General features: G+C 40.1%; 1 protein-coding gene across 2 annotated transcripts in view; it reads right to left on the reverse strand.

Moving 5' to 3' along the window:
* The window catches only part of LOC126175556 (condensin complex subunit 3), a 186,706-nt gene extending 173,175 nt beyond the window's left edge, over nucleotides 1–13,531 (reverse strand). Inside the window, exons 1-3 of one of the 2 annotated variants that reach the window (XM_049922405.1) lie at nucleotides 13,320–13,531; nucleotides 13,062–13,244; nucleotides 5,825–5,962 (exon numbers count right to left, since the gene is read on the reverse strand). In XM_049922405.1, coding sequence (XP_049778362.1) covers nucleotides 5,825–5,962; nucleotides 13,062–13,244; nucleotides 13,320–13,436 — 438 coding nt within the window. In that variant the 5' untranslated portion in view covers nucleotides 13,437–13,531. Of the gene's footprint in view, nucleotides 1–5,824; nucleotides 5,963–12,601; nucleotides 12,804–13,061; nucleotides 13,245–13,319 lie in introns of those variants that run through there. The other variant, XM_049922406.1, reaches the window with a different exon arrangement.
* Between the last annotated feature and the right edge of the window lie 1,960 nt (nucleotides 13,532–15,491).

Genomic DNA, 15,491 nt, shown 5'->3' on the forward strand with positions numbered 1-15,491 from the left:
TGGAGCGCCCGCCGGCGATCTTTAATCGCTTCAGCGATCTCAGGCGACCACCAAGGGACAGCCTTCCGCCGAGAGGACCCAGAAGAACGGGGAATGGCAGATTCGGCGGCAGTAACGATGCCGGTGGTGACCGATTGAACCACCGCATCAATGTCGGCATTAGAGAGAGACTCAAGAGCGGCAGTGGAGGAGAACAAGTCCCAGTCAGCCTTATTCATAGCCCATCTGCTAGGGCGCCCAGAAGAGTGACGCTGTGGTAGTGACAGAAAGATCGGAAAGTGGTCACTACCACACAGGTCGTCATGCACACTCCATTGGACAGACGGTAAGAGGCTAGGGCTACATATTGAAAGGTCAATGGCGGAGTATGTGCCATGCGCCACACTGAAGTGTGTGAAGGCACCATCATTTAAAATCGAGAGATCGAGCTGCGACAATAAATGCTCAACGATGGCGCCTCGACCTGTTGCCACTGACCCACCCCACAGAGGGTTATGGGCGTTGAAGTCGCCCAATAGCAAGAAAGGTGGCGGCAATTGGGCTATCAGCGCAGCCAGGACATGCTGCGAGACATCACCATCCGGTGGAAGGTAAAGACTGCAGACGGTAACAGCCTGTGGCGTCCACACCCGAACAGCGACAGCCTCTAAAGGTGTGTGGAGAGGGACAGACTCGCTGTGCAGAGTGTGAAGGACATAGAGGCAGACGCCACCCGACACCCTTTCATATGCTGCCCGGTTCTTATAATAACCCCGATAGCCACGGAGGGCGGGGGTACGCATTGCTGGAAACCAAGTTTCCTGAAGAGCAATGCAGAAGAAAGGGTGAAGGCTGATAAGTTGTTGGAGCTCAGCTAGATGGTAGAAAAAACCGCCGCAGTTCCACTGGAGGATGATATTGTCCATGGCTGAGAAAGGCGTGTAAGGACTGGGAAGGCAATTTACGCCGCTTGTTCACTCACTGCCACCGATTCAGTACCCGTACGAGACACATCCGTGGCGTCTGAGGGACCAGCGAGATCAAGGTCCTCAGCGGACGCTAGAATCTCGACTGCATCCTCAGACGCAGAGCGCGAAAGGTGCGGTGGGGTTGGCGCCACCGCAAGTTCTTTAGCCTTAGAGGTCTTTCTCTTTGACTTCTCTCGCTGAACCTTGGGTTGCACTGGCTGGGAAGGCTTCACCGATTCAGTCTCTGGGACAGAGGAGGATCGCGAAGCCCTACGCCCGGCCGCTGGTGAGGACTTATGCCACTGGCGGCCGTCATCCTTCCCGCTGGTGGAACCCTGGGAAGGGAGGGTCCCAAGGGAACACTTACGGGCGAGAGTAGCCGAAGAAGTTAGACGCTTCTCCGGCTGAGAAGCGGGGACGGACGTCCCCGACGGGTGGGAGGAGGTTGCTCCTGAGGTAGGTGGTGCAGGAGCAACCGGTTGGGTAGAGCCCCCCACAGGCAAGGGGGCAGGAGGAGGCTTACTGCTTATCGAGCTGGCTGGAAGTCTCGAAACTAATGGAGCGAGCACAGTTGTCGTAGCAGCTGCATAAGAAGATGTCATTCTCACAGGATGGAGTCTGTCATATTTCCTTTTGGCCTCAGTATAGGTCAGCCGGTCCAGGGTCTTATATTCCATAATTTTGCGCTCTTTCTGAAAGACTTGGCAGTCAGGCGAGCAAGGTGAATGGTGCTCCCCGCAGTTGACACAGATGGGAGGCGGGGCACATGGAGTATCGGGATGAGATGGGCGTCCGCAATCTCGACATGTGAGGCTGGAAGTACAGCGGGAAGACATATGGCCGAACTTCCAGCACTTGAAGCACCGCATCGGGGGAGGAATATAGGGCCTGACGTCACATCGGTAGACCATCACCTTGACCTTTTCCGGTAACGTATCACCCTCGAAGGCCAAGATGAAGGCACCGGTAGCTATCTGATTTTCCTTCGGACCCCAATGAACGCGCCGGACGAAATGTACACCCCTGCGCTCTAAGTTGGCGCGCAGCTCGTCATCAGACTGCAAAAGAAGGTCCTTATGGTAAATAACTCCCTGAACCATATTTAAACTCTTATGCGGCGTGATCGTAACAGCAACATCCCCCAGCTTGTCACAAGCAAGCAACCGTCGTGACTGGGCAGAGGATGCCGTTTGGATCAGGACCGATCCAGAGCGCATTTTTGACAAGCCCTCCACCTCCCCAAACTTGTCCTCTAAATGCTCGACGAAGAACTGAGGCTTTGTGGAGAGAAAAGACTCCCCATCGGCTCTCGTACAAACTAAAAATCGGGGCGAATAACTATTACCTCCATCCTGGGACTTACGCTCCTCCCACGGCGTGGCCAGAGAGGGGAACGTTTTCGGATTGTACTTTGCAGCATTAAAGTGAGCCCGAGAACGCTTAGAGACTGCTGGCGGCTGGCCGCCAGCGAGAGATGATGTACCACGCTTCATTGCGGGTCATCCGCCCTGATGCCACCTACTCCGACCAAGGGCCCTCCCCACGGGCGCCACCCAGCCGCAGCAATAGCCACCTGGCAGGATGGCCATTGCCGGGAGTCCTGATGCCCCAGGGAGACGGGCATCTACTCCTTGGCATACGTGGGGAGTTAACGGCGCAGGCATCAGTAGAGCGATCCCTGTGTTGTCAGGGGGCTACAACCAAGAGGGTACATGGCGGCCCCACCACAACGGACTGGCTACCGTGCTGGATCTTAGGTGCAAAACTGTTCAAGGTCGTCGTCGCAGTTAAAAGAAACACTGCAGAGTGCAGCGTGGGAATCACACAGGGACGTATCCTCGCCCAAGAGATGGAAAAAGAGCGGGACACCATTGCAACGACGAAAAAGCCGGCTAAAGGTCTCAATGCACGACGGATACAGTGCACCACGTAAGGCGCCCTTCCCCAATTGGCTCGCTCTTCGGAATAATTTAGAAAGATGGAGGTCAAACCCTAAAGGGGACCATCACATAAGGCCGAAACATGTGAGACTCCTTTTAGTCGCCTCTTACGACAGGCAGGAATACCGCGGGCCTATTCTAACCCCCGAACCCGCAGGGGGCTATCCAGCACTCGGCAATAGACTGTGTGGTGTGTGACAAATGGTGCTCACATTAAACATTTATAAGGTTCTTGGTAAAACTGTTTGAGTTGCTCTTTCATTTGACATATCATTTATAACTGTACGTTTAATTTAATAAATATAAAGTGTTAAAACCATAGTATTCATTTATGAACACCCTGTACAATACAAAAAGTTGATAACATGTTGTACATTAGTACCGCCACATGCTGAAAGCCCCGAACCACAGTACTGCAGCATGCAGCTACATAGGAGCCAAAACAAAAACAAAACAACTCAATCCATTAGATTATTGTGTGGTAATTTGTTTTCTGCATTTGAAGGGGAATAATGCTACAACAACCTATGGTGAGATTGTGGAAGTGAATGGCAACAAGGCATCATAACACGAACCAGTGGTTAAGTGGTTCAGACATTTCCAGTATGATCAAACAAGTCTGAATGACAAAGAATGAAGTTTTAGACTATCTGTGAGAAACTAGGAATCACAAGAAAAGCAGCATATCGTAACCTAGACAATAGCAGAAAAAGTGAAAATCTGTCACTGATCTGTTTCCAGCATCTTGCACGACATTTTGAAAATGATGAAAGTCGTCCCCCACTAAGTAACACGACTGCCTACAGCCGTTACGAAAGCCTGCTGAACTGAGGCAGCACAGTAAATGTTGAAACTCTCAGGCCAATCCAGGAAACATATTTATAGTCGCCTAGTCACTATGGTTGAACACTGGGTGTATGACAATAACCACAAGACAAAGGAACAAAGCAAGTGATGAAAATACGAGTTCACCAGCACCAGGAAAGGAGAAGACTAACCATCATCAGGGAAAGAAATACCGAGTGTTTTGCAGGCCTCTCACAGTGGCTCAATGGCTTTGTGCAAATCTTTCAACTGGACCTAACCTACCCTAGATATCCAACTGGGAAAAAGGGACCCACAGTTTATAGTGTGGTGCAAACACATTTTGATTGCAAAGTGCTATCTGTAGCCAGCAACAGGGTGAGTGTGCTCCATGACAAAACTTGCACTGGACAGTCACACTTGCTGCTTCTTTGGGATATCAAATTTTGCCTCAGCCCCATACACTCTTGACATAGCATACAGCAACTTTTACCTCCTCCCTGCAGAATTCTACAATGAAGATGTCCTTCTAGTCATGCATTGCTAGGAACCATGTATCACATTGATGGGTAGATATGCAGTGAAGAACTAACACCATCATCAAGTTTCGTGGTTGCATCATGATTTTTTTCGAGGTGATAACTATAAGTTTACGATTACCACCAGCACACACGATTTCCTTTGAATTATTTCTATTGCTGCAATAACTTCTTGATTATGATTAGATTTAGATAAATAATGAAAATATTACAAAATGTGCAAAATTATGGCATTTAAAAATGAAAATCTATCAAACATTAAATATAACAGTTTGTAGATGATTGACTGTAGTATTCAAAAGCTCAATTTTCGGACATTACCCAGAGGGTCTCCAAAACAAAATATTTTCTAGTACAAATCACTGCCGTTTATAATGAAAGAAAAATAAAGAAAACAGAAGGTGATAATATTTAGCAATATTTCATCACAAAACTCAAAAATTTAGCAAAAATTTGCTAAAAAAGTTTTAATAACATGTTTACATACCAATAGGTACCAAAATACGAGTTATTATGGTAGTTAAGTAAAATTAACAACAAATAACTTCTCTGTGGAACAAGTACAGTGCAGGCTGTATACTTTTGTTTGTTCATACTTTGTTGCAGCCACAAAATGGCAAATAGTTGTCGTGGCTGACTTTTTGTTCCTCAACCTTCTTCTCACATAGCACAAAAATGGGGAATTGCACAGCCTTCAAATTTTAAGTGTGCCGAGCACAAAAAGTGTACTTGAACCAAATATTTCCTTTGAATGACTGTCAAGCTGGCATGACATTGTCCCATTTTATCCACTAAGCTAAGCCTACTTAACAGGGTACTGGCAAACTGAACACTTCTCCTACCATGTCAACTTCATTTTTGTTCATTGGCTTTCACCTGTTTACTGGGACAATTCCACACTTTTCAAACCCAAAGATCAAGTTTTGGACCACTGACCATTTTAGACCCTTTATCAGTTCATTTACTAGTACAGGAAATACTTGTTACCTTGACAGAATAGAATTCTATTTAAAAGAGCAAGACTCTTTAATATAATTAATAGTAAGTAGCAAAATAAATAAAAACTCAGACTAAAATTTTTTAAAGTCAAAGTTACCCCAAAACATGGACCAATATTACCTCTCTGTGAAATATAGTCTATTTTGTACCAAAATCAAGTCTTAGAAATTTCTTGTTTTGCACCTCAATCCAGAAAAGAATCTCATTATCAACATTAAAATGACTTCTGTAACAGATGCATGATCGAACACTAGTATTCTCCTTTGATTAACACCTCTCATGTGACAAGTGCTGCTGCAGTGGCAGATGCATGAACTACAGAAACAGTGCACAAGTAAAGTAGATAGTGCTGCCACCTAAGGATGTTCACTGACATTTATATGAGATTTTTTTCCCCTCTGGACCAATGTTACTTCAGCTGATGGCACTGCTAGTTTCATTTTAAATTTAATTATAACTGCAGTACAATTCTCATGACATTCTACAGTCCCCTACCGAAAACACCAATAAAAACTGAATTTTTTGTACCTCGAGCATAAATTTTGCACAGTTTAGCTTAATTTGATGAGATATTACAACTTTCAGTTAAACTCACCAGTAGGCGCTGCAGCATGCACTCCGTTATTTTCTCACAAATATTGACATCCAGCTCAGCTTGGCCTAATCGATTCATAATCTTGTCAATCATCTGACAGATTCTGTAACGTACAGCTTGGTTCTTTGCCTCATGATGCTGTAACAGCACAAAGATGTGAAAACTGTGGCATAAATTAGTGCAGAAGATGCAATTAAAACACTTGTTCATCACCTAATATTACATACTACAAATCTCAACAGCACATGGATTTTGTAATGTCTGCACCATAATGTACATTTGCGAGGTATGCGCTACAAATAGGAAGGCACTTAATGTATGAGCTTTCAGCAAGACTGCTGACATTTCATTTCTCCTTTGTTGCTTTCCTCACCCTTGTAAATTTTTCTTGTCTCCCTCCTACTCTTAATGTAAAATTAACTTATGGTCTCATTAGGCAATGATGCAATAAGAGGTGAACAATGACTGTCCTTATTGGGAATCTGTAGCATTACTGTTCAAGAAAAGGTCCAAATGTTCAATACTGAAGCAGAGCCTACAACAGCTATTTTCCAAACTATGTTAAACTGATTTTATGTGACAAGCCAATCTTCAGCAGCTCAAAATCAATAGCCCCTCTGGTGTACAATTATTCTATGATCCACTGAAATTGTATACTGTTTTCTCTGAGACCAGTATAATAAAGAAAAATTGGAAAGATTATCCTGCACTTTTTTCAATGTAAACAACAAATATCACAGAATGCAAAACATTCAACGTCCATAAAACAATACTGGTATTTTCTGCAATAATTAAAGCAAAGCCCTGGAAAATTTGGATGAAGGTGACCTGACTGTCACCCATGCCCAGCTCACATTAATTCCAAGATAAGAAACCTCGCACTCATACCAACTACACTACACATTCATATCTCAATCATGTGTCAGTTGCCTTTACACAGCACATTTTTATGATGCACCATAATCAGTATCAATTTTTCAAAAAGCAGTATTTCTATCAATTAGTTACACAATACTGAATGATTTAGGTACCTGGCAGATTAAGCATTAAGAAGTATAATACATTAATTCATAAACACCAAATGAAAAAAAAACTGCAAAGAGTAATAATCTTCTTTCACTTTCAACTTATGCTGTATTGTTGTAATTCAAAAATTTGTAAGTTACTTCCAGTACAAAGCAAAAGTAATTTTATGCCTCAAAACACTTATCGGCTCTGTTCCATGTGACTTCCAGATTAGAAAAACTGTACATACATACAATAATCAATTTTTTTTCAGGATTGAAGACTGACTTATTGATCCATCTTCAAGCATTTTCCATGCAACTGATGTATTTTTTTACACACATAATACAGCTGTAGAATAAGTCATATGTTTTGAACATGTTAACGGAATATATGTGGTTGATACTAGACACATGAAATAATCATTAAACACAAATTCATCACCCAGAATGGGAAAAGGAGAAACAGCACGTGTAACACACACACATTCTGAGAACAACAGTTTAACAAATATACATCAGATGTGTTTGAATGCATGAATCATTAAGTATCAATGCGTTGCAAAAATAAAGCATAAGAGTAAGACACAAACATTTTAAGAAAAGCTCAAATAATACAGTGGTCGGAACAGTCAGCAGTTTTAGAAAATTGGATAATTTTTATCACAAATTTTAAATGCTTCTATGATATAGAAGGCTTTTTGTTCAAAACACTTTCTTGTAATATTTCTGAAGACATTCAGTGATCCACTCTTTATATTATTTGGCAACATATCAGATAATTGTATCCTTATGTATATATAACTTTTCTTTTCTTTTTTTTAGGTCTAGTAACTGGATGTCAATCAACTGCCTTTAATGTGTGTCATACTTATGCACAGACACTCACAGTCCATGGCTGTCTTGGTTCTCCTTCATATGTACAAAGCAGCAGAGCATGGACAGGGATCCAATTGTCTATATTTTGAGCTTTTTTAAAGTATTTCCTACATGATACGGTGTTTCTTACTTCAACAATCCACCTATTGGCCTTTTTCTATCAGATGAAAATTCTTTTCACTCCAGATGAATTGCCCCATAAAAGCATTGCTTACATGAGGTGGTTGTGAAACAATGTGTAACAAAGAGTTCAGCAGTATCTTGTCAGTCATACAAGTCCTAAGTTTACTTAGCCAATAGGTGACCCAGGCTTGCTTTGTGCGTACATAGCGAGCTTCGCAAGTTAATTCTGAACCAAGATGAATGCCAAGAAGTTTAACTGTGGTATTACCGTTGTAATTGTTACAAAGGGCAAAAGGAATATTTACACTTTTAGGAAGGTTGATTTGCAAATCATTTCTCTGAATCGTATATAGGATATTCCGAGTTATTGTACACCTTTCTGCTCAAGTGTATCCAACAGCCTATCAGCTATAACAGAGGTGGTGTTATCTGCATATAATATGGATTTACATAGCATCATACTGGGCAAATCATTTACAAAAATTATGAAAAGAAAGGTCCTAGCACGGAAAGTTCTGGGACACCTCATGTGACACAAAGTGTGCGTGATTTGTTTTTGTTAAAATATACAGTGTTTTCTCTCACTAAGGTAACTTGTAATTATAGGTAGTACTTTGCCTTTAAAACCTCAAAGGTAAAGCTTTTTTAGTATAATTCTGTGGCTGACAAAATATAAAGCTTTACTCAGGTCTATGAGTGTGGCATTTACAAGAAGTCTGGCTTCAAATGCAGTCAAAATGAAAGAAATGATATTTTCTGCTGTTTTTAGATTTGATAAACCAGGTCCAAAACCATATTGAGAATCACTAAGAGTCTTGTTAGCAGACAGGTCTACATTTTCATCCACACACTGCAAACCACCGTGAAGTGCATGCAGAGGGTATGTTCCACTGCACCAGTTATCAGGGCTTCTTCCCATTCTGTTCATGTGTGAAGCACCAGAAAAATGACAGTTTGAATGCCTCTGTGTGTGTGCTGTAATTATTCTAACCTCGTCCTCACAGTCCTTATGTGAGCAATATGTAGGGGGCTGCAGAATATTCATAGAATCGTCATTTAAAGCCAGTACTTGAATTTTGTTAGTAGACTTCTTGGGATAGTTTACATCTATCTTCAAGGGCCTACCAGTTCAGTTTCTTTCTCGTGGGTCAAATGAACCTGTGAGTGTTCGTGCTGCCTTCATCTGTATACTTTGAATAGTCCATGTTAATCTTATTTGGTACAAGTTCCACATACTTGAGCAATATTCTAGAACAGTTTGCACAAGTGATTTGTAAGCAAACTCCATTGTGGACCGATTGCACTTCCCCAGTATTCTACCAATAAACTGAAGTCCACCACCTGCTTTACCCACAACTGATCCTATGTGATTATTTCATTTCAAATCCCTACAAAGTGTTACACACATAGCTGGCCAGTATGAACAGTGCTCACCGATATAGTCATAAGAATACTATGTTTTTTCATTGTGAAGAGCACACATTTACATTTCTGAACATTTAAATCAGGTTGCCAATATTTGCATCAAACTGAAATCTTATCAAGATCTCACTGAATACTTCCAGCCCCTTCCAGACAGTACTTCATAATTGATAACTGCATCATCTTTAATAGCCCGAGGTTACTATTAACATTGACCACAAGGTCATTATTATACAACATCAACATCAAGGGTCTCAACACACTTCCCTGAAGCACATCCAAAGTTACTTCTACATCTGATGGAAACTCTCCATCCAAGATAACATGCTGCAACCTCCCTACCAAAAACTCTTCAATTCAGACACAAATTTCACTTTATATACCATAAGATCAAATTTTTGACAATAAGTATAAGTGTGGTACTGAGTCAAATGCTTTTTCATAATCAAGAAATACTACATTTCTTGATTTAAAGCTTACAGTAAATGATGGGAGAGAAGTAAGAGTTGAACTACACAGGATCAATGTTTTCGGAATCTATGCTCGTTGGCATTGTGGAGGTCGTTCTGTTCATCACGTCAGAGCTCAGAATATTTTCTATGATTCTACAACAAATCTATGTCAATGATACTGGACAGTAGTTTTGTGGATCACAATTTTGCAACTGATTGCTTGATATAATTTAACTGGTCCCCTCTCCATTCACATATGTAGAAGAAATGTGTTCACATAGGAAAAAGAAAGCCTCCTTTGGATTCTTTTAATATTTGTAGTTCGACTCAGTTGCTGTTGAGGACCTGATGACAGAAAAATTAACAAACTAGGCACTGTATTCATTTGGTGTGATGTTAACACTATAATCATCGTTTTTATTTTCTTTGCTTCTCCCAATTCAGTCTTTACAACATGCCAAGCAGCTTTACACTTGTTGTGGGACTTATTAGTCTGTCATTAGCTTACACTTCGCAAACCAGATTTCTTTTCTGTATTTACTCTAACTTTATGTAAGTGGCTTTGTATGCAGCACACTCTTTATCTTTATCATAATAAATCATAATTTATGTTCTACCTTGGGAGAGTGGGTGTGAACCACTTACAGATGGAAGTAGAGCCATATTTTTGGGCTGCTGCCTTATTTCTTTTCAGAGCCTTTGGACATCAGATCTTAAAAATATCTGGGTGCACACTGATAAAAACTGCAAATGCATCCCCAACATTCACTTTCAAGCAGAACGTCATTCCATCTAATCATCCACAATTGTGTCACTGCAGCTGTCAATATTTTGATCGCATATTGGCCCAACATACTTTTCTTTGATGCAGTCAAATATAGGCTTGTTAATTTTTTGTTTTAACCATATACCTTCATGGTCTAAAAGAATAAGTATTGAACAACCCAATATCACATAGGTGTTTTTCAAAATTGCTGATGACATCATCAAGACAGGATGTCAGCCTTGTCGAATTGTATTAAAACAACATAGATCATGCGATATTTTTAACATATTCAATAGGTAAAGCTGCTTCATGTCTCTAGCCTTATATCAATGTTTATGCCTCCAAACACTAACATTATACGCGTGCACAGTTTTTCAAAGTATAAGATCATTTTTTCTAGAACCTCTATAAATAATTCACTGTCACTATCTGAAGTACATTGCACTGATACGAGTTTTCACATGGGAAATAGCGCTGCAGCTGCTTCAGGTACATTTTTGTACAGTAATCAGCACTGTTAAAGACACTATATTGCACATCTAGGTCATTACTACAATATATCGAAGCTCCACTATGCTGTTGTGTTCTTCTACAGAAACCAGTGACTAAATCAAAGCCAAGTGGTATATACAAATCTGACTGATCTTCACTTAGGCCTACCCAATGTTCATTAACACATATGATTTTTTTCATTCTTTCCAAAAAGAATACCTAGATTATCAATTTTATTTGTTAAGGACATGATTTTTATACGCATGAATTAAAGCGATTCATTGTTACATAATGGTTGCCGTGAACTGTTCAGCAGTTGTGTATCATTTTGAGAACTTCCCTTGTGAAGTTGCTTGAAGCTGGCTTTCTCAGACACACTGCTAACTTGTTGATGGTGCTGGATCTGGGTGCTGGGAACAAAGGAGGTTCCCTGGGGGCCAACTGTAAGAAATCATTACTCCATTTTGACAGTTTTCTTGCCCCCGAGGACACGCAAACTGAAGCTTGTTTGCTGACACACAGGGTCTGGCTGCTTGTTTTTTGCATCATCTTAGCAAAAACCAAAGAGGTATCAGTTTACATTTTCAGTTTCTGCATTCTTCCTTTTCTGCTAGGAATTTTGTGAGGGACTAGAGGATGGTCTGATCACTATGGCTCAGACCTCATTTAAAGCCTTTTTCTGAACTGAAACAACATTTATTACATATAATTATTTTTAAGTATATTATTAACTGAATTAGCAAGGCTTTTACACAGATTACGTTTTCCTCTTACATTGAGATGTAACCCAAGTTTTTTGTAATGATAACTTTGTTGTGGATGGTTGATATTTATTACATGGACTTTATCACTCATACCAACCATTAAAATGTTACCGAGATTAAATACAGATTTGGTACAACTTGGCTTGTCATATCAATATGGTATTGTACATAATATCAGCACTGTATGGTTCATCACCCATAACTGTAGCATTGAAATTTCTTCTTCGTTAGTTAATATCATTAGCACCTGCAACAACTATCAGTAAGTCATTCACTACGAAGTCACCAACGAGATCTTATGCTTCCTTCACTACATCTTCAAAATGTGCATTTTTTAGACTATTGCTGATGCTCTGTAGTCCAAGTATAAAATCTCATTAATGACTCATGCACAGCCACACCTATGGCTTTCACTTAACAGAAGTATTTTATTACTACACTTCAGCTCCATTAGATGATTTGGCGTAGTTGTCACATGCATGCGAGTTCTACTGGTCTTATAAGTAGTGTTTTTAATCATGAATGTGATTACTGAGACAAGACTATCTCACTGGTGTACTGCTAGACTAAGGTTTAACACCTTGTTGACAAAAGCGTCATCAGAAACATTAAAAGATCCAATTAGGTAGTAAAGGATGGTGAAGGTCATCCGATTTGTAAAGCCAAGATTTCGCCTTGAGTGATTTAAGAAAATTATGGAAACTTAATCTTTATGGCAAGGCAAGAATTTGAACTGCTCAATCAAATACAAGTTCAGTGTCGTCCCAGTGCACTACCCAACTGTGTGTTTTCATGAGCAAAATTCAAACTATCCAATATTCACTACATTTGATCCATTAATAATCAGCAAAGAAGTTCAAAAGATTCAATTTCACCTCTCATTCAAGATAATTGGCTGTCTCTTTTCATATTTCACTACCAGTTTGCCATGGCTATGTGAAAAACAGTGTCACCAATCTATGTACCACGGGGAGAAACACCTATGCTGACACCATCTGCAAAACACTTCAGGCATAATCGTCGGTTTACTTGCAATAAATCTCTCAATCACGTAGACCTATTACAAATGACGACTTCGAAATTAGACTACTGCTTGTCACATGATACACAACTCATCGCTTTTCCTGAAACAAGAGCAGTGAGCTAAGTGATATCGTGCTTAAACATTTCTTTTTCAAGTCATGGAGCGAGAATAGAAGTCTGGCTACACTCGCAAATCTACAGTTGTTTCTTTGATCATTCCTTGTGAATGCTCACAAAAGTTCAAGGACATAGTAGATTAAGTTCCTCCTCGGACCAAGCTATGCGACTGTATATTAAGGAATTTATTTTTACCTCTAGCATGAAGTTGAATACAATTTTCAGTAAATCGTTCATTTCTTCTTCGCCATCATCATTCATTGCTGCACAAAACGTTGCAACGAAATCCACTGAACGTTCAACAACTGGTGACTTCTCATCCTGGACTAGTATTATCTTCAGACACTGAAGAAATTCTTCACAGAAGGTCTCCCCTTCCTGTTTCAGAAAGTTCAAGCTTTTAGTATTCAGAAGTGTGAATTTTAACTACAGTGATGAAAAACGCAAACTTACATCATTGTACTTCTGTATAAGTGTCTTCGCCAAAGTTTGATGATTTCTCGTGCTAAACTGAGCATTATTGAAAACTTCGCGGACCGATAAGTCCACTACAGTAGTCCTCGGTCCCATATCGCAAATAAAACGTATACAGATGACAGTACGAAAATACAACTTTTCTAGATACAACGACGTTTGTCAAAGATTTCCATAGACTCACTTCCCGCCTTTAGTTCAAGAACTTCAAACAAGTCAACGACATTAATGAAGTTTCAGAACTGCCAACATTAAGGGGAGTATTCCGCGCCAGTGAAACGCCTGGCTGAGTTGACATTTCGGACAGGAAATTGACATCACGTGAACATACTCATCCGGCTGCAGAGAACACTTGACTGAGCGTGTTCTGTCATTCTGAAAGTAGCTCAACAACATTGTTGTGGTGACGACTGTCACTGTTTAAACAATGCTTTTCCTTGCTCATTGCGTTAATTTACAAAAAAAATGAGAACCTCCACAATGTAAACACATGGTAAAGGCAGAATGCCTAAACTCTTAACTGGGGACTTACATGACTTTCTGGGTTTACATTGTTTACGAGAAGCGCGGGTAAGCTACTACCAACAGCACAGTGAACGCATTATTGTAGCCAAGATAGACGTGAAGCCCACTCTTAACACGGTAGCAGAAGTTAACATGCCAACTAGGTGCGCATATGACGAAGAGTTTGAGAAAATGTATGATGAGATAAAAGAAATTATTCAGATAGTGAAGGGAGACGAAAATTTAATAGTCATGGGAGTCTGTAATCCGATAGTAGGAAAAGAAAGGGAAGGAAAAGTGGTAGGTTATAGCGTCCCCAGCGAAATAATAAGAAAATACTTAAAAAAAGTATTTATAAAGAAGACACATTTAAAAATTGAATAATATACATTTTTCTCATGTACCTGTATTATAATAATTTCTCTGTGTAAGTTTCGAGGGCAAAGAAATATAACAAAATGATCTAAAGAGACGACAAGATATGCTCTTTTGTTAATTTTTTAGTCGTCTTCTCTTATCTTGGTTGCGTGTAGACGGACATCTTGCGAGTGCTGGCAAATGTAAGCATATTTGTACTAATTAAGCAGATAATATATTGATTTAATATCATTGTTCACTTTTAATTTTAAGAGGTGATCCCGATTTCATGTCCGCCTTCCATTGAATTAACCTGCATTCGAGTAATTTACAGTTCAACAATCGCAGCGGCCGATGCAGCCAACGACGCCATTACCTGGCGATATTAACTTATAAAATTTAGTGGAAGCGAAAAACTCGCCCGCTATTAACATAATATACAATTTTCTCTACAGCTGCCCGACGCTGCAGAAAATACGCAGCTTTAAGATTCTTATTTTCAGTACAACAGCCGAGTGCCAGAGCCAGGACTCCGACTACAAGGCAATGGTTAATGGAGGTAAGAAAAAATACTCTCGCGGGTGTGTGGGCCACAACTGTAATTAATAACTAAAAACTTTTTGCTTTAAAGTGAACTGACTAGCCGAGGAAATTAATATGAAAAGTTTATTCCATTGTTCAACTTATATGCTCATGTTTTAAGATTCAGCAAGTGCAACATTCATTAACTTAACAAATAATTTAAGATTAATATTGTTAAAAAGGAATACTTCACAATAGCATTTAATTGTAAATCAAAATTAAATGAAATATTTTGATTAAGGCCCAACACGTAAGTCGGCAACAATTAACATTACCAATAAATAATATATTAAATTACGACAGCCGACGGACGCGGGTTTGGCGCCGCAACTTTGGGGGCCGGCCGATCAACATGATACTTTCTACTGTAATGAATGTAATTATGTACGTGCCTAATTGTTGTAAAGTATTAATGCCTATATGAATTCTTTTACATGTACAACAAAACCACACCTTAAAGGAGATCTGGAGAGGAAAAAGTGTAGAAAAGAAAAAGGATTACGTGAAAGAGAAATAACAAAGGTAAGGCCTATTGTGCAAGCATCCTGCGTAGCTCTGTGCGGAGTATCAAACCCATATGCACATGAGATACCTTCGGTGAAAAAAATAGTGAGTAAAGTGCAAATTAAATTGTGTGTATTTGTGTACTTATATGTTTATTTTTGGAGGGGATAATTATTCGTGTGTGTATCAGTGTTAAAGATTTGT

The sequence above is a fragment of the Schistocerca cancellata genome, chromosome 3 (assembly GCF_023864275.1).
Source record: "Schistocerca cancellata isolate TAMUIC-IGC-003103 chromosome 3, iqSchCanc2.1, whole genome shotgun sequence".
NCBI classification, from domain to species: domain Eukaryota; kingdom Metazoa; phylum Arthropoda; class Insecta; order Orthoptera; family Acrididae; genus Schistocerca; species Schistocerca cancellata.